The sequence below is a fragment of the Carassius carassius genome, chromosome 34 (genome assembly GCF_963082965.1).
Source record: "Carassius carassius chromosome 34, fCarCar2.1, whole genome shotgun sequence".
NCBI classification, from domain to species: Eukaryota; Metazoa; Chordata; class Actinopteri; order Cypriniformes; family Cyprinidae; genus Carassius; species Carassius carassius.
Window position 1 is genome coordinate 24,075,004 of NC_081788.1, and position 18,831 is coordinate 24,093,834.

General features: G+C 42.7%; 1 protein-coding gene across 2 annotated transcripts in view; it reads right to left on the minus strand.

The window, feature by feature from the left end:
* LOC132114811 (integrin beta-4-like) overlaps nt 1-18,831 on the minus strand; it is a 39,323-nt gene that overhangs the window by 10,828 nt on the left and 9,664 nt on the right. For both annotated transcript variants that reach the window (XM_059523148.1, XM_059523147.1), the window contains exons 11-32: nt 18,383-18,550; nt 18,221-18,297; nt 17,936-18,135; nt 11,925-12,028; nt 11,170-11,265; nt 10,656-10,785; nt 10,429-10,554; nt 10,121-10,227; nt 9,627-9,660; nt 9,335-9,529; nt 8,846-8,946; nt 8,688-8,746; nt 7,848-7,871; nt 6,270-6,418; nt 5,964-6,143; nt 5,307-5,455; nt 4,899-5,106; nt 4,167-4,327; nt 2,465-2,645; nt 2,170-2,307; nt 1,896-2,078; nt 1,643-1,777 (exon numbers count right to left, since the gene is read on the minus strand). In XM_059523148.1, coding sequence (XP_059379131.1) covers nt 1,643-1,777; nt 1,896-2,078; nt 2,170-2,307; nt 2,465-2,645; nt 4,167-4,327; nt 4,899-5,106; nt 5,307-5,455; nt 5,964-6,143; nt 6,270-6,418; nt 7,848-7,871; nt 8,688-8,746; nt 8,846-8,946; nt 9,335-9,529; nt 9,627-9,660; nt 10,121-10,227; nt 10,429-10,554; nt 10,656-10,785; nt 11,170-11,265; nt 11,925-12,028; nt 17,936-18,135; nt 18,221-18,297; nt 18,383-18,550 — 2,905 coding nt within the window. The remainder of the gene's footprint in view (nt 1-1,642; nt 1,778-1,895; nt 2,079-2,169; nt 2,308-2,464; nt 2,646-4,166; nt 4,328-4,898; nt 5,107-5,306; nt 5,456-5,963; nt 6,144-6,269; nt 6,419-7,847; nt 7,872-8,687; nt 8,747-8,845; nt 8,947-9,334; nt 9,530-9,626; nt 9,661-10,120; nt 10,228-10,428; nt 10,555-10,655; nt 10,786-11,169; nt 11,266-11,924; nt 12,029-17,935; nt 18,136-18,220; nt 18,298-18,382; nt 18,551-18,831) is intronic.

Consider the following 18,831-nt stretch of genomic DNA (forward strand, 5'->3'; position numbering starts at 1 on the left):
CAAACTAGACGCGGTAGACGCGAATTTGACGCTCTATTCGCGTTTGGTGAGAACACAACATAAGAGGTAGAATGAGAGGTAGAAGTGCGATGAAACTGATTGATCTTTTGATTTCATATGATTTGGTGTAATATTGCCCTTTAATCTAATTTAATTTAATTTTTATTTTATTTTATTTATTTATTTTTTATACCCTATCTGAGATGTAAGATATGATTTCATGCATGTCTATTTTCTTTGTCTTTTAAGTAATTTTTAGTTAATTTGTGTCGAGCCTTTCATTTCGAATGTTTTACATATTGTAGTATGATTACATTTGCCTTGGTTGTGTATATAATTTTGTATTCAATAATAAAAAATAAATAAATAAAAAAAAACATAAGAGGTTGAGAGAGAGAGAGAGAGAGAGAGAGGGAGAGAGAGAGAGAGAGAGAGAGAGAGGGACTTGACAGGAGCGCAGAGTATAAGTTTGTGAGAGAGCACCTGAGTAAACTGTGTGAGAAGGGTTATTACTGCACGTTAATATGGATAATAGCAAACAAGCAAATACATTTATCGATCACGGAATCGTTTTTTTTTTGCTCAAGCGAATTTTTTTTTTTTTGGGATTGTTAATTTCTGTTCAAAATATGATGTAATTTGCTTGCAAAATATAGTTCTCTGTGCTCAAAATGTACAATTACTCGCTCAGCATTGAGGCACAAAAATAACGCCATACTTAAAGGGGGGCTACATGGTGTTTCATGCATTCAGAGTTATTCACAGTGTTAAAGAGATGGATTCTCAAGCTAAACATGGCCAAAGTTGTAAAAAATAATTTTGATGAATAATGGATAATTTCTGTGCTGAAAATCTTACTTCCGGGTTGGTAGAAGTTTTGGGTGTTTTTTTATTATCTTGGATCTATTGACATAGAATAATGGTGGAACTCCTTATATGAGCATTTCTCTTGGAAAAGCATGCCCGCTTCCTCGGGAAATCGTTGGCAGCGCTGCATAGGATTTGTTCGAGAATGTCTCCAAATAAGTGTGTTTTTGGATTTGAGGGAAAGTTTACCGTGTTCAGCTTCCCCAAGAACCCAGCGTTACACAAACAGTGGATGCAGTTTGTTTTTCCAGGGCTGCAACGGAGTGTAGCAAGTGCGTTTGTGTGTTCTTGTAATTTCAGTGACGAATGTTTTATAAACAAGGTCGATGCTGGATTTGCACATTGCTTGCTATTAAAACATGGAGCCGTCCCAGTGATAAAAGACCCCATTCATGTAAGTACAACTGCATCAGATTTCTGTCTTTTGTTGGAAATCAGCACATAAGTGAATATATGTGTATGGAAACAATAAGAAACATCAGTATTATAGCTCCGCCCACGGCACGCCTCCAGGAGCTCTGCTTTTCAGGAGAGAATCGGAAAGCTGTATTTTTCTTTTATAAATATGATAAAACTAAAGACTTTTTAGAGATATGAAGGATGCAGTACTATTCTATAGGTACTCAAGATTAACATGAGATTAGGTCTAACTGTGTATGTTATGTACCCTTTAATTTAAAAACTTTCATTTCTTACTGACCCCAAACTTTTGAACAGTGGTGTACATTGATTCCAGTGTGTTGCAATAGTGCACCACTTCACAGAAGACACCCACCATCAGTCATATCTGTGATGCTAGGCCTCTGGCGACCCGTTGGGGATCGTAGTACTTCATTACTGTACATCAGATAGCTGTCATATTCATCTCCAGCTTCTGCATCCACAATGGGAATGTCAGGAATGATGGGAACTATATGAGTGATATAGACCAGAACAAATAAAACAATAAATTCACAGTCAGCACAATGGTTTATTAAACAATTGCTCAGTCCAAACTCGATTCCACCCCATTTTTGTGAGACGCTTACTTGACATGGGTCTGGTAGGTTGTGAAGCCAGGTTGATTGTGGCGTCTCTGTATGGGCCCCAGCCCACCTTATTGCGAGCACGCACTTTGTAACAGTAGGTCTGAGAAGGCTGCAGGTTCTCAATGAGCAGCATGCGCTTTTTGGGGTTGTCAATCATTACCTTCTTAGAAAGTCCTACAGGTTCTGAACAGAAAGGAATATGTGCAGTCAGATGAGCAATAATTGTTACAATATTGACAAACAGATGCAATAAAAAGTATTTTAAGACTCCTACTCTTGTTCTCGTCGATAGGTGTGTAGATAACCTCATATGAAGTTATGAACCCATTCGTCTCTGCTGGTTCTGCCCAGCTGACCTGAGTGACAGTTGGGCTGATGACATTGAAAGCCAAGCGACCAGGTTCACCAGGTACTAGAAGGGTAAAATAATGCAGATGGCCATGTTTGTGAAACAGAAACTTCAAAAAGCATAAATGGGTAATGCCAGAAAAAGCTAAGTATGCAAAATTATGACATGCATGCTTCTTAAAAACACCATAAAATAAAAAAAAGTCCAGGGACTGACTTACCATCCTCTAGAGACTGGCATTGAATGATATCACTGTAATTGCCCTCTCCGAGTGCATTGTAGCCACATACTCGCATCTCATAGTCGCAGTATGGGTAGAGATTAGTCAGCTCGGCTTGAGGAGTCTTCACATCCAGCACCTGAGCATCAGCCTCAGGGTCTCCATAAATCCAGTACTTCACCTGGAAACATCAAATCAAGCCTCAAAGGAAATGCTTAATGGCATTTTCAACAGCCTTTTAAGCTAAGCTAGTGTTTATTTAAATATTTATTAAGCATTAAAATACTGCAACTAAATCTTTACAAGCAGAAATGGACTGGGACTAAAAAATTGCATGAGCTCTATGCTAATATGTCACAACCAACAGTGAATAATCTCCTACTAGCCTGTATGTTTCATAAACACTACTGTTCAAAAGTTTGGGGTCCGTTTCTTTTTTAAGAATTGAATAATTATAATTCAGCAAGGACACATTCAACTTTTCAAAAGGGACAGTAAAGACATGTATGCTACAAAATATTTATATTCCAAATAAATGCTGCTCTTTTGACCTTTCTATTAAACACTGTATCACAGTTTCCACAAAATTATTAAGCAGCACAACTGTTTTCGAGATTGATAATTATAAAAGAGATTATTTGCAGCAGATAAGCATTTCTGAAGGATCATGTAAAACTAAAGACTGCTGAAAATCCTGAAAATGTCCTGCATATGAATCAATGTTTTATATATTGTGTACAGTGTGTCTAAAATTGCACAATTAAAAAAGCACAATTAAACTAATTTCATGCACTATAAATCTATGAATAAATACACTCTGTGACTTGTAATGCTGAAATTTTCTTCTGTCACATTTTTGGCTTTTGCAACTACAAATTTATGTACCATTTCATTTTGGTTAAGACTGTGTAAATTTTGAAGCTTTTACACATTTTAAAATCTCTATCTAATCAGTAACAGTAACAGATCAGTGGTCAGAAGCAGATGTTTTGAATAATAGCTTTGGCTTGACTGGACATCTTCGTTTATGAGTAGTTTTTATTAAAGTTTATGTACTAAACTTTACAGAGGAAAAAACTGACTAAACGCATACTAAATAACACAAAAACGGATACAATATTAGTGACGTGACATACAGCCAAGTATGGTGGTGACCCATACTCAGAATTCATGGTCTGCATTTAACCCATCCAAAGTGCACACACACACAGCAGTGAACACACACCCGGAGAAGTGGGCAGCCATTTATGCTGTGGCGCCCGAGGAGCAGTTGGGGGTTTGGTGCCTTGCTCAAGGGCACCTTAGTCGTGGCATTGCCGGCCCGAGACTCAAACCCACAACCCTTGGGTTAGGAGTCAAACTCTCTAACCACTAGGCCACAACTTCCCCCAAAAAATGGTAAATGGACTGCATTTATATAGCGCTTTCAACAGACCCATGGCCATCCAAAGCACTTTACAACTTGCCTAACATTCACTCACTCATTCATACACCGACAGTGGTGGTGTCAGCCATGCAAGGCACCATCCAGCTCATCAGGAGCAGCTGGGGTTAGGTGTCTTGCTCAAGGACACCTCGACACTTGGTCAGGTAGAGCCAGGGATTGAACCACCAACCTTCCGGTTGACATCCTACATGAACCACTGAGCCACTGCCACCATTTTGTAAAATGTTTTATCAGATATCATGTTACGCGACCTACCTTGTAACCACTGGCATTTGCACTGGGGTTCCAGTTCAGGCGGATGTTTTTAGGGCCGGAAGCAACAGCCTTGATGTTGGTTGGAACGTAGAGGCGTCCTCCAGGAGATGTGGGTGACTGATTCATATGTTCTATTTTCTGGAAACCCAGTTTCCCATCCCCTGAAATGACATAATGCAAATATTAAATAACACTCAACATCTGCAGATTACTGGAGGGTTCAGGGTTTTCTCATGAAACATGAACTAAAGTGAAAAAAAAAAATGAATATTTTTGCCTTTGCAGATGGTTGCACCCAAAAACTGACTCTACACACCGTTTACTCACCTCTACCATCGACGACTTTCACCATTGTTGTTTTCCTCTCTCCAATGACTGCATTGTTGCTTTGGTCGAATAGTTCCAGTTGGAAGGTCTCAGGTATAATGGGAGATGGATACAAATTAGGATCAATGACGACGTTCTTTTCTGACTCACCAGGAACAAATTTAAGAGGTTTGGAGAGGTCGAAGCGTGAGGCTTTGTTTGTGCGCCAGTACACAGTGGTCGGACCCTCCTGGTTTTGAGTGCGAACCACAGGGATGGAGTAGAGCAGGTCATTTGTATTGTAAGTTTGAGTACTTTTCTTAAACATCAAAACACTGGGTTCTGTGAGGACATACAAGACAATTCAAATTTAGGTTAAAGAATTACAACAAATTAAACTTTTAAATCTGTCAGCCTCTTATATACCTGGTTTATCGGCGATGGTGATAGTGGAGCGTGGGTAGCGGCCCAGTTTAGCACCTTGCCGTGGGTTGCTCAGATCCATCACAAACTGTTTGACTTGTTTGTCCTCTAGCAGTCCATCTCCCTCGCCAAGCTCCAAGAGTTTCACTGGGACAGTCTTCTGTGTTTCCCCTGGTCCATAAATCAAGTCTCCATCAACTGAGATATAGTCCTATGAAGAGAAGGGAATAATTAACACGCAATCAAACAATTAAGAATGACTTCATGACTTTTTTCTCAAAAAGGCATATCCATATCCCCTATTTGGAAATTGTTGTGGTCTCATTTTATTAGATAAAATCAAATCAATTTAATCAAATGTAAATACAGAACTTTTGTTGAAACTAAAGTTGTCAAGTTAGTGTATTATACCTTCTTGTCTTTGGCAGTGAGGTCATTGGTGCAGTATGTGACCTGTGTCCATCCATCCTCTATGATCTCACGACTGATCGGGATGTTTGCCACACCATCCTGACGACTGTAGGTGTATGACGGCTGCAGGAAGGTAAAGATGCTTCTAGCTATGTGAGAATAAATAAACACATATATTTTGCCACTTAATATCTGCTTTAAAAGTATGTTATTATAATATTAAAAATGCTTGTTTTAAGATAAATCCCCACTAAAATTTGGCTGAAAAAATTATGTCAAGGGATTAATAAAACACATTCTCTGTAAACATATTTTGTCAAATTTGACTTTTATTATGTTATGAGATTGAGCAAATAGTATGCGTATTTGGCATGCTGGCCAAGGGGAGGGCTCCGAGTTGGGAATTTAGCCTGAAGCCAGAGACCCCCCGTCATATCCCAAGCTGGGACAGGAATAGTTAGGACCGAGGACTTGGGATGGAGGAGGGATGCCAGAAAACTGTTGTGGGAAAAAGGTAAGTTGGCTGTATACTGTATATACTTCCTATTGTGCTAATTGAGATGATTATCTAAACTTGCTCCACCTGTGCTAAATTGGTGGATTATCTGAACATGCTCCCCCGAACTTTGTTAATAAAACATTATTAAAACTTCTTACCATGTTCCTTAATCACAGTGATGTTGACATGATCTTTGCCAATCTTCGCAAGTCCAACTGGAACGTCAATGGCTTGAACAAGCAGCTCCTTCTTTTCATCATCCTCATCTTTCAAAAAGAGGGGAATTCGGACATCCACTGACTCCACACCCTCTTGAAACTCCACAGCACCTGCCGCTTCTACAAGACAAGGACATGGACACATAAACATAAAATTCACATCACAATCCCAAAGCGTTACAAAAGACTGCAAACTAATGCATCAGGTATTTTGGAGTGAGCATGAGGTTAAAGGGGTGGCCGTACCTCTGTCAGTAGCTACAGTGTAGTAGCCTGGAACCACTTTCAGGTCCCGGAAATTTCCAGCCTGAACCTGTTTATCTGTCAGTTTCACTATATCTGGGTAACTGGCGCGAGGGGCAGATAACACTGTGTCTACAATTGTGTTGTTCTTTCTGTGGATGCAAATGAGAATAATTATTGTTTTCATATTTGCAGTCCCTGTACAAATCAGTAAATCCAACATATTTTAATTACTATTGATATAATATAATTAATTTTAATTTAATTGATGGAAAAATGCATTTTAAGCAGCCAATACTCCAGTCTTCATTATCACATGATACAATACTACTTCAGAAATAATTTTAAAGGGGTGGTTGACTGGGTTTTTCTTTCTAGGCTTGATTGTGTTTCTGGGGTGCAGTCTAATGTGTTAATGCTTTGTTTTTTTTAAAAACATGTTATTTTTCACATAATTTACCCTTATTCTACACCGCTCCTTCCCTTCTCTGATAAACACTCGGATGAGTTCCTGGTTTTATGAAGCCCCTCCCACAGGAAAACATGATGGGCTCAGATTGGTCAGCTGGCCCAGTGTGTTGTGATTTGCTAAACCGCCAGTGCGCGTGTAAACGTCACGCCCCTCAGCTCAGCAACATGTGCTCAGGTTGTATTGTAAACAATGGCGTCATCAATATTGCTTATCAATTTGAGCCCAAATGAAATGCAGAGGATATTACTGAAGAGGATCTTGCATAACCTGTGCAAGCACTCCTCTTATTGGTACAGTATGTTTTTTGTTTGTTGTTGTCTCATACTTTTAGATATGTTATTTGTAAATGCAACTTCTTAAGTTAGCTTTTAATACACAGTTTTATTCGTATTAATATAATACACCACGGAAACTGCATGCGCTATGTGAAAAATATCTGTCTGTCTATACAAAGTGTATAATTGGAACAGTTCATTGTTGGAGCTGAGCTGGTGAGCTGATGATCTGAGAGAGAGAGAGAGAGAGATGCAGAGCAAAGCGTGTGCAGAGAAGAGCGGCGCAAAGAATAGGATTAAGAACTGCTGCTTTAGAACATTGATTTTGAAACTTGTGAATCCATTAGAATCATTAAAAGACAGAATCTCGATTCATATATTAATATATTTTTTTATGCACACACCCCTAGTGTTTACGGCATGGCAACAACTCTTACCCTTCTCTAAAGCAGCACAATATGGCCTTGCCACTTTTGTTGCATGTTCCCAGGGGCGGGGTTTATATTCATTTCTTGGTTTGTTACATCACATACCCAAGAAGTAGCTTGTTGTAGTCCCTACGAGCCGTTTTTGTAGGCATTAAACTGCCATAATTTTAAAAGATGATATCTCTGTTTGCAATGAATTTTCAGTGTCGTAACTTTGCAGATATTGTTTATGCTCAAACAGCAACATTACACACTAACTAACATTAAAAAATGTGAAATCGCAATCAACCACCCCTTTAATATTTTTATAATAAAATGTTTTGTGAAATTTACCCTAATTAATAAACTCAGACTTAATGCGAAATACAGTATTTTGTCAATGCTAACTCAGCTGTAGCTACAGTACCTCTTTCCAGAATTTCTTTGTGTCCTGAGGGAAAAAAATAAAAGTACATTCAGACGCATGTCAAAATCTGAGCCTCATCCAACTTTAGAAAAACAGCCCACGAGGCACAGCCACACCAATTTTATTGAGTCACTAGGCTTGTTTGAGATGTGCCTCGCCTCGCCTGAAATGTAGGCAAGATTAGGCGGCTGCAGTGAGGGGAGGAGTGAAATAAGCACAGTCTAGATGGACAGTTCTGAGCTCTCGAAGTGCAACAGATACCTACGAGACCAAAGAAGGATATCACGTTATTCTCACTCACATGCTGTGTTGCTAATAAACATGATATAATTCCAGTTCTGTTGCTTTTATATGAAAATAAATATGATGAATGACACTCAAAGTGCTTGCTATTTAATTCCATATGAAAGGTGCATTTATCATCCATTTTTATTTTAATACAAACATGTATTTTAGATTTTTATAGAAATATGACAACAATCTCATATCACACTGTCATAGTGTTTGGGCACATTTATGCATAATTGAAATACATAATCACATGAAATCAGATAAAAAAAATAAATATTTTAGAAGAGAATGCAGCATCACAGTTGTTGTCAGTCAGTTGTTTCCCATCATACTTTTGATCAGCACAATCGGTGGAGAGCAACTGCCCTCGACTGCACAATCGGACACAGCCGCCTCGCCATCGCGAGAGCTGTTTGGCACACGTCAACATGACATCAGAGAAAGTCGGACGTAACTCGGACACTTTTCTAACCGGCATGCATCTCGCGGTGATCACTTCTGCGCAGAATTTGCTAATCTCAAACAAGCCTATTGAGAGCTACTTCTCACCTGAACAGAGACTTTTGCACTCTCTGTGCGCCAGGGATCTGCAGGAACACATCATTGAGCTGTTTATGAAAACAAAGAGACATTAACAGTCAGACATAACGGTTCATGTGCAATAAGTTGATTTTTTTTTATGGTGATGGGCGGGGGGGGGCACTTACGTTGTCCTCAACTTCTTGCCTGAGCCTGTCTGTGTCCCGAGACTCTTTGGAAAGAGTTTCTGAATATTGCCGGTTCAGACGAAGAGAGATAGGGTACTGAACTATGAAGAAAAATACAGAGGGATGAAAGAATATAAATACAAGTTAAACAAGCATGATGATTAGTAAAAAAATCACCCGAAATTTTAAATTCTGCTATAATTTACTTCACTCATGTCATTCCAAACCTGTATGACTTTCTATCTCCTTTGGAGCACAAAAAAATTATATTTTGAAAATTTTTGCCAATCCAATGGATGAAAGTCAGTGGGGTCCATTGTTCTTTTGGACCCCATTTACTTTCATTGTACAGAAATATTTGTCAAAACATCATGTGTTCCACAATAGAAAGACTTTTTTTTTTTATTTTGGGGTGAACTATTACTTTAGTATTGGTCCCTGGTCACACTAGATGACTAAATAACTAGCTGAATGTCAGTCTAGACTCACTGATCTCTTTGGGGTTGGGTTTGATTTGGTTCTGTGGGTGGTTTGGTACTCGATGCACATTGTCCATCACTTTCCAGCGAACAATGTCTGTGCTCTTGGGTGGGCCGGTGCGCACCATTGGGGTGTCCAAATGATCAGTGGTCAACAAAGGCTGACGTAGCATATAGTGGTCTTCTGTGAATCCCACAATACGACCTGACAATCACAAACACATTAAAAACAATACAGTAAATCTGTTCCCACTGATCTCTGTATAATGTAACTGAAGTGTAACAGAGAGAAAAATGATTACCTCTGCCACAGCATGGGAGAAGAGCAAGACACGCCTGTCGGGGACAGACTGCAAATGTTAATCAGCTTGGATATAACATTACTACACCACACCCTAACCAGCTGAACTCAATAAGCAGCATGTACCATAACTGGTTGTTTTAAAGAAAGTGAAAAATGCTGTCCAACGCAACAGAATCAAAGCAAAAAAGAACCTTTATGATGTGTATACTGCAAACAAGACAAGCAACAAGAAATCTTATTGTTTTTTTCTTAATCATTTATCATCACCTGAGCATTATTTTCAGTTCACTGACAACTTAAAATAACTTGACACTGGAAACTCACGTTGCCCCTGTTATGGGAAGGTGTTTTTTTCCCCTTTCTTTTTTTTCTGTTCTCTTTTCTTTATTATACACATTTTGACAACAATTCCTTTTCAGGACTTGTGGGGATATGCTTATTTGTAAAACAAAGAAATAAAATAAAATAAAATATTAAGATGTGTATATCTACCTGGCAACAGGTACAGTATTTCCAGCAGCAGAGCAAAAGCAAACCAAGCAACAGCATCAGAAACATAATAAGAGGAATCAACCACAGTAAACCTGCAGGTGGACAATCTGATACACGGAGAAACAATCAGTTAGTTTAACACTCACATGTTTTGCTCACCACACTCTTGTTCAAGAGCTAGAAAAACAGTTATAAGTAGTAGACTCATAACTACAATAGGACAATTAAACATAGGTCCACCAAAGGCTGTATAAATCATTTAACTTTTTTATCATATAAAAAGTACAATTAATATGTGTATATCTCACCTTTCTTTTTCTTTACTAGGACGTGGTGTTCTTTGTCTGTGATGTTTAATGGATAATTCACAGTGTAGTGATATGTGCAGTCATCATCTTCGTCACGGAAACTGCATGTCTCTATTACTTTGTTATCTGTTTACACAAATAAATCAATCCATCATTGTTTCATCGATCCATAAACAAATCCATGAGTATATTTGTCTTTTAATATAAATTAAGATCTGATGCCGTACTGTCTTCGAGCTCTTCCACCATGATGATTTTAAAGGGACAGTTATTACATTTCCGTCCTTTTCTCTCTCCGGTGTTCCAAGCCTGGCACTGAACGCAGCTCCTCTTGCCTTCACATATACCCAATAGTTGCTGCATTTTGAAAGACAGTTTGTATCAGGACAGAACTAATTAACATGCAAAGTAAAAAATACAGATAGACGGACACATTCACACACATTCTCACGTTTACTTAGCTATCTAAATGGGGACATTCCATTGGCGTAATGGTTTTTATACCGTACAAACTGTATTTTCTATCACCCTACACCAACCCAACCCCATACAGAAAACTTTCAGCATTTTTACAATTTCAAAAAAAACTTTGTTTACTTTATTTTTATACCAGTTTTACAAAAGAGGACATCCCCAAAGGGAGGTTTTTGGAGATTTTGTCAAGTTTAATTCACTTTTTGGTACAGAATTTGTCCCCAAAATATGGTTAAGTAGGTACACACACACCCATCATAGTCGTACCTGGAAGTTTGCTTCACAAGTGGGGCTCAGTGGAATTCCAGATTTTGCACACTCACAACGACCACATTTGCATTCACCAAGGCCATTACAGATGCCCTACAAAACAGACGAACAATTTTATTATACACAGAACTGTGTTTTACCTAGACACATTTATCAAAACTGAGTTATGAGTGAAAAGGAACTCCTTGACTATCATCAGATCTGTGACAGATGGGTTCGGCTCTACTCTGCTATGATTTAGAGAAAATCATATAAAATTTAACGGAAAAACATCAGTTTCAGTTTGATGTAGGTAATGTGCTTCAACAATCAGCATCTACCACCAGTAAATGACACCATCTATTTTAATTTTAAAATATAATAAATATATATATATATATATATATATATATATATATATATATATATATATATATATATATATAAATGTGAATATTGACAAGTACCATTGACTTGGGGACATAGTTTAGTAGACTGTACAGATTGGAGTCAGTAAGTGTATGTCTCTTATGGGCTCCAAGGATGCATTTAATTTAATTAAATAAGTAACCTTTGATATAATGATATTTATATATATTATGATATGATATGAGATATATATATATTATCATATTGTGATATATGATATTACTACAATTTTAAATTGTAGTTTTCTATTTTAATTATATTTTGAAAAAGCAAAATCTTAATGCCCCTACATTTTTTAAGAGTAGCGTGCTAGCATAGTGACTTTATAATTTTGTGAGCATTACCCCTTTGCTGTCCAGACATAATTTGTTGCTGCTGAGACATTCACAGGCATCTCCAGTCCATCCCGGTGTACAAACACATCTGCCCATACTGCAGCTTCCACGTTCTGTTGTTGCAAAGAAAGGTGAAAGGTCACTAACCCTGAAACTTGATTACAACAACACATCGAAGCATGTCTGCTCCTAATACAACCTTATCAAATGACTGTATCGCCTGTTCCCTTTCAAGGGAACTTCGAACTGCGTCCTCTGAGGGGACACTATGGGGAACACCTCGTCGTGACCCGTGTCTGAAGCATACTTTGAAAAACGCCAACGTGTTGGCCGGCGACAGCCTCTGACGTCACTACCAGCGCGACTATAAATACGCGCCCGTAGGACCCGTCAACATCTTCTTCGTCTTCAGTTGGCTGTTTTGTTTGAAGCGTGCATCTGAGAAACGACCAAGACGGTAAGAGCGATCTATTACTGTTTTCATCATGGCTTCCACTAGCAAGGCGTTTAGACAGTGTGTGCATCCGTGTCAGCGTTATCTGACACCCGATGACACACACACTCTTTGCGTCTCTTGTTTGGGCGAAGAGCACGCGCGCGATGTCCTTGAGGGGGCGGTCTGCGTGCACTGCGAGCGTTTCTCTCTGAGAAAGCTCCACTCTCGTTTGTCTCTCTTTTCGAGGAAAGAGGGACAGCCATCTGGATCCCGCGGCTCAGGTCCCACCGTTGCCGAGGCACGGAGGAGAATGAGCTCGTGGGGATCACAAATGGATCTCGCTGAGGAGTGTAGAGAGGGACCTTCCTTTTCACACTCTCCGGCGGCGAACGAGAGCGAACTTCGGGAGGCAGATGTGGTATCATTAACCCATTCTGACACTGAAGTTAGTGCTCTGCTGGGTTCTACCCAGGAAGAGCAGGAGATGTCTGAGAGTGGTGAAGAAGCTGAGGCTGAGCCTTCTCGATCCTCCTGTCCCGCGTATGAGGAGCTGTTAGAGGTTATGGATCGCGCCACGGCAAAATTAGATTTGCCATGGAAGCGTGCCAGCAAGGTGGCGCCACGAGGTCGCCTCGCTGAGCGGTACTTGTCTGACCATAGCCCTCCAGCCCAGGTGAGCCTTCCATTCTTGCCTGACTTACATGCAGAAGTCGAAAAGGAATGGAAGAGGCCGTTTTCCTCTCGCATCCACCGGTTTCAGCATACGAGCTATGCTAATATCGAGGGCTTGCATGAGAACGGCTATGAGAGGATGCCCCCTGTAGAAGAGACGCTGGCTTGCTATCTCTCTGTGGGGCAAACGTCCTCTCTTAAATCTCCCGCTTTGCCATCTAAGCCCCTCCAAGATACATCCCGCTTACATGGCAGGTCATACGCGGCAGCTGGTCAGGCTGTGGCTTCACTGCACACGATGGCGGTGCTCCAGGCCTACCAGGCTGACCTGCTGAAGGACCTGGATACAGGTGAGGGCCTTTCACCTGACCAGGTAGCCGAGCTGCGCCGCACCACAGACCTCTCTCTCCGAGCTACCAAGCAGGCCGCCTCCGCCATGGGCAGGTCTATGGCGGCCATGGTGGTGACGGAGAGACATCTGTGGGTGAACCTGGCTGACATCGGGAAGGAAGAAAGGGGGTTTCTTCTCGATGCTCCGGTCTCGCCTTCTGAGCTTTTTGGTACCTCCGTCGAGATGGTGGTCGGGAAGTTCAGGGAGGCAAGGGCGCGCTCAGCGGCCTTTAAATCCTTCATTCCACGAAGGTCCAGGTCCGAGCCCGAGCAACTCAGGGGTCCTGGCCCATCTCGATCTGAGGGTCGTAGAGGGGCGCAGAAGGCTAGTGTTGCGGCTCGCGCTCCTCCCCCGCCTAAGGGCAGGGGCAAGAGGAACCGCGGGTCACGGAACGGTAAGCAGGGTCTGAGGGACGTGATTCGGACGAGGCAGCGTCCTCGCCCGGGTCAGAGCGGTAGGATGACCTAGTAGCTCCGGATGTTTTTAACCTCTGTTTTTAACCTCTGTTTTTTTGTCCTCCCCTGCCTAATTCCCCTGTAGCCACCAGCTTTCCACCTGATCGAGGTTAGGTGGACGGTCTCTCACATAACAGTCTCCTTCTGGACCTATGATGTTTTGGTTGGTTCTATGTTCATAGCAACCGCCTTACTGACGGTCCGGACCAGAAGGGGGCGCCCCGCAGCGGGACTCCAGTACAGGAGGGTGGGTGAGTACGTAACCCTTGCTCTACCTGTTTATGGACGTTATGTTGCTGGTGGTTATATGTCTACTAACAATCTCTGTGAGTTTCCTTTACAGTAGCTAGGTGGCCAAAGAATTGGCACAGCACTGCAGGGAATTCCATAGATGTCCGGCCAGGTCACCCTGAGGGGCCGCCTGGCCGCTTGGCGCATCCGGGGAGGTGGTGGTTACGGCAAGAAGCTCTGTATTTACTGCCTCAGGTGATGCTCCCCTCGCCTAGAAAAGAGGGTTGGAGCTCACCGCTCCCGTACGATTCAGCGCCTCTGCGATGCTTGGGAACCTCTCTGTACACACGCTTGCCTGTGTACTTTCTCAAAACCACATAGTGGTCAGTGTGCACGTTGACGCTTTGCGCACTGTCTGAAATCCACGTAAAGTGGTAAGTGTGCACGCATGACTTTGCGCACTTTCTAAAATCCTGTACGGTAGGGGTTACGCGCTTCGCTTCGTTCCCTTTCTTGTGATGATTAGCCCTGGGTTCCATGGGCTTCATTCAACCAGTGTGTATTTGTTATACACCTCAAGCATCGCCTCCCTTAACATGAGGGGCTGGGTGGACTCCCACATACTGTGGTTATCAGGTGGTAGGCTTCATTAGGCCTCCCTGATGGTGAGCTCCCACATACTGTGGTTGCCAGGTAGTAGGCCTCACCAGGCCTCCCTGGAGATTTAGCTCCCACATACGGTGCGTCTCCACTAAATAGCATATTGTGGTTTTCAGATAGTAGGCTTCACCAGGTCCCTCTGAAGGTGAGCTCCCACGTTCGGTGGTCGCCAGGTAGTAGGCCTCACCAGGCCTCCCTGGAGATTTAGCTCCCACATACTATGCGTTTCCACGGAATAGCATATTGTGGCTGTTTCAGATAGTAGGCTTCACCAAGTCTCTCTGAAGACGAGCTCCCACATACTGTGGTTGCCAGGTAGTAGGCCTCACCAGGCCTCCCTGGAGATTTAGCTCCCACATACTATGCGTTTCTACGGAATAGCACATTGTGGTTTTCAGATAGTAGGCTTCATCAGGTCTCTCTGAAGACGAGCTCCCACATACTGTGGTTGCCAGGTAGTAGGCCTCACCAGGCCTCCCTGGAGATTTAGCTCCCACATATTGTGCGTTCCACTAAATAGCACATTGTGGTTTTCAGATAGTAGGCTTCATCAGGTCTCTCTGAATACGAGCTCCCACATGCTGTGGTTGCCAGGTAGTAGGCCTCACCAGGCCTCCCTGGAGATTTAGCTCCCACATACTGTGCGTTTCCTAAAAAGCAAGCTCCCGTGATTTGTGGTTGTCAGGTAGTAGGCCTCACCAGGCCTCCCTGGAGTTGAGTTCCATATTGCTTTCAGTTTCCACTGAGGTGGTTATCTGGTAACAGATAGTAGGCCTCTCTAGGCCTCTCTGTAGGTGAACTCCCACATATTGTGGTTATCAGGTAGCAGGCTTCACAGGCCTCTCTGAATGTGAGCTCCCACATACTGTGGTTGTCAGGTAACCTTTCAGTACACACGTTTGCCTGTGTACTTTCTCAAATCCACATGGTGGTCAGTGTGCACGTTAACGCTTTGCGCACTGTCTGAAATCCACGTAAAGTGGTAAGTGTGCACGCAAGACTCTGCGCACTTTTTGAAATCCACGTAAAGTGGTAAGTGTGCACGCAAGACTCTGCGCACTTTCTAAAATCCTGTATGGTAAGGGTTACGCGCTCCGCTTCGTTCCCTTTCTTGGGATGATTCGCCCCGGTGTTCCTTGGGCTTCATCCAACCAGCGTGTATTTGTTATACACCTCAAGCATCGCTTCCCTTAACATGAGGGGCTGGGTGGACTCCCAAATATTGTGGCTGTCAGGTGGTAGGCTTCATCAGGCCTCCCTGATGGTGAGCTCCCACATACTGTGGTTGCCAGGTAGTAGGCCTCACCAGGCCTACCTGGAGATTTAGCTCCCACATACTGTGCGTTTCCTAAAAAGCGAGCTCCCGCGATTTGTGGTTGTCAGGTAGTAGGCCTCACCAGGCCTCCCTGGAGTTGAGTTCCATATTGCTTTCAGTTTCCACTGAGGTGGTTATCTGGTAACAGATAGTAGGCCTCTCTAGGCCTCTCTGTAGGTGAACTCCCACATATTGTGGTTATCAGGTAGCAGGCTTCACAGGCCTCTCTGAATGTGAGCTCCCACATACTGTGGTTGTCAGGTAACCTTTCAGTACACACGCTTGCCTGTGTACTTTCTCAAATCCACATGGTGGTCAGTGTGCACGTTAACGCTTTGCGCACTGTCTGAAATCCACGTAAAGTGGTAAGTGTGCACGCAAGACTCTGCGCACTTTCTGAAATCCACGTAAGGTGGTAAGTGTGCACGCAAGACTCTGTGCCCTTTCTAAAATCCTGTATGGTAAGGGTTACGCGCTCCGCTTCGTTCCCTTTCTCGGGATGATTCGCCCCGGTGTTCCTTGGGCTTCATCCAACCGGTGTGTACTTATTGTACACCCCCAAGCCCCCTCAACTTGGGGGGGCTGTGTGGGCAATTCTCGGGTAGTTCAGCAGCGCTCCCCTTTTCTGAAAGGGTCACCTTTGAGCATGCTGCTCGGAGCTCGGAGTCTTCCTCTCTTGGGAGACTGATTCCCGGTTCTTCAGAGCGCTCCAGTACCACATACTGTTTGAGACGCTCTGTGAGAGCAGGCATCCTGCTGAGGCAGGGGCTGAGGCCTCCAATTGCTCTGCTCCCGGGCCATTCTTCTACGAGCTGCTCTGACAGAGTCCCACGAGAACCCCTCCTTAGAACAGTATTTTAAATCCATGTTATGGTAAGTGTGCACGGGAGTCTTTGCGCACTTTCTAAAATCCACATTGTGGTAAGTTCGCACGCTAGTCTCTGCGTTCTTTCTAAAATCCCTAGATGGTAAGGGCTTCGCGCTGCTGCTTCGTGCCCTTTCTTGAGTTGGTTTAAGCCCCGTTCATCTTGGGCACCACTCCACCTAGGTATCCTCGGATACCTATCTAGAACAGGGCGCCGCTACTAGAGTGCTGTGGGGACAGCCCTTTCGGCAGGTTTTTGCGAAAGCTAGCAGTAGCCCCTGTGTGACAGGCAAAGACTTGGTAGAGGAAAGTGCCAGGCTCTTAGCCGTATCCTTTTAAAGGAATCTCTGTGATTCCAAGCCTTTAGCTCTACCCCGGGCCAGGGCCCTACAGGATAAGTTGGGTATGTAGCTTAGGCCTTTGGCCGTAAGGGATAATGTCATAAGGCAGCCGTCAGACCGTCCCAGGGGTGACTCCCGGTGAAGAGAAAAGCGGTAGAGTTGGTACTTAGTGTTTGCCATGATTCTGATCTGCACTCCCCTCAGCATGGCGGCGTGGGTATACTGTTCCCCATAGTGTCCCCTCAGAGGACGCAGTTCGAAGTTCCCTTGAAAGGGAACGTCTCAGGTTACGAATGTAACCATGGTTCCCTGAGAGGGAACGAGACACTGCGTCCTCTAGCTCCCTGCCATGCTTCAGACGCAAGCTTCACGAAGAAGATATTGACGGGTCCTACGGGCGCGTATTTATAGTCGCGCTGGTAGTGACGTCAGAGGCTGTCGCCGGCCAACACGTTGGCGTTTTTCAAAGTATGCTTCAGACACGGGTCACAACGAGGTGTTCCCCATAGTGTCCCCTCAGAGGACGCAGTGTCTCGTTCCCTCTCAGGGAACCATGGTTACATTCGTAACCTGAGACGTTTTTCTTTCATCTCTCAAATTAAATTTGGGATATATTATTGTAATATATTAAAATCGAAAAATCATTTCACTAACCATTACAGAGAAATCCACCAAATCTCTGGCACTGAGATTTGTCAAACTGGCAGAAGGGCCCTTCAAACTGGAATGGGTTATAGCACATACAGGTCCCACACATGCAGTCTCCTCTGCCCGAGCAAGACTCGTTCTTCCCAGGTTCGATGCACTTGGCTGAGTCCGTGGAGACCTCAGAACAGTTACAGAAAGGGCCTTGCCTACAAGAGGCAAGAAGCGGGGTTATGGACTGCAATATAATGGGCACAAATCAAAGATATCAAAAGACTTAAATATCAATACTACCATCCATCAGAACACTGGCATTTCCCACAGACAAGATCTCCTTGGCCGTTACAGCGCGCTGCATTTTTAACCGGAGTCTGATGTTAAAGTTGAAACAGTAGTGTAAGATTTTAAATGAACATGAAGAACAGGAGAAGCGTTATAAAGAGGTAGCAGACCTACCTTTTCGCAGTCACATGTATGACAGAGCACTTCGGCCTTGATTCTGAGGGCGGAGCTAAATGTGGTTGGTTTGACTCTTAAGGCTCCAGCTCGGTCAGCCTGGTTGGCATTACAAACATGCTGCTCTCCCACCTGAGTAAGAGCCTTCAGACTGACTGTAAATTTACCCTTTACAGAGAGAAAACTTGAATCAGTGTCTTTACGACAAGGTTTTCATATTTTAAAGAGTTAAATAGAGTGTTTATAAAATTTCAGCAACCAGCATGCATCTTGTTTTCTGTTGGATATGTAATAAATTACATTCAATATTTCAATAAATTAAACTAAATATAATAAAAAATATATATCTTTTTAAATTTAAATACATTTTAAAAAATCATTTAAAATATGTTTGTAAAGACAGGAAATCATTTGATAAATAAATACATTTAAAGCATATTTACATTATT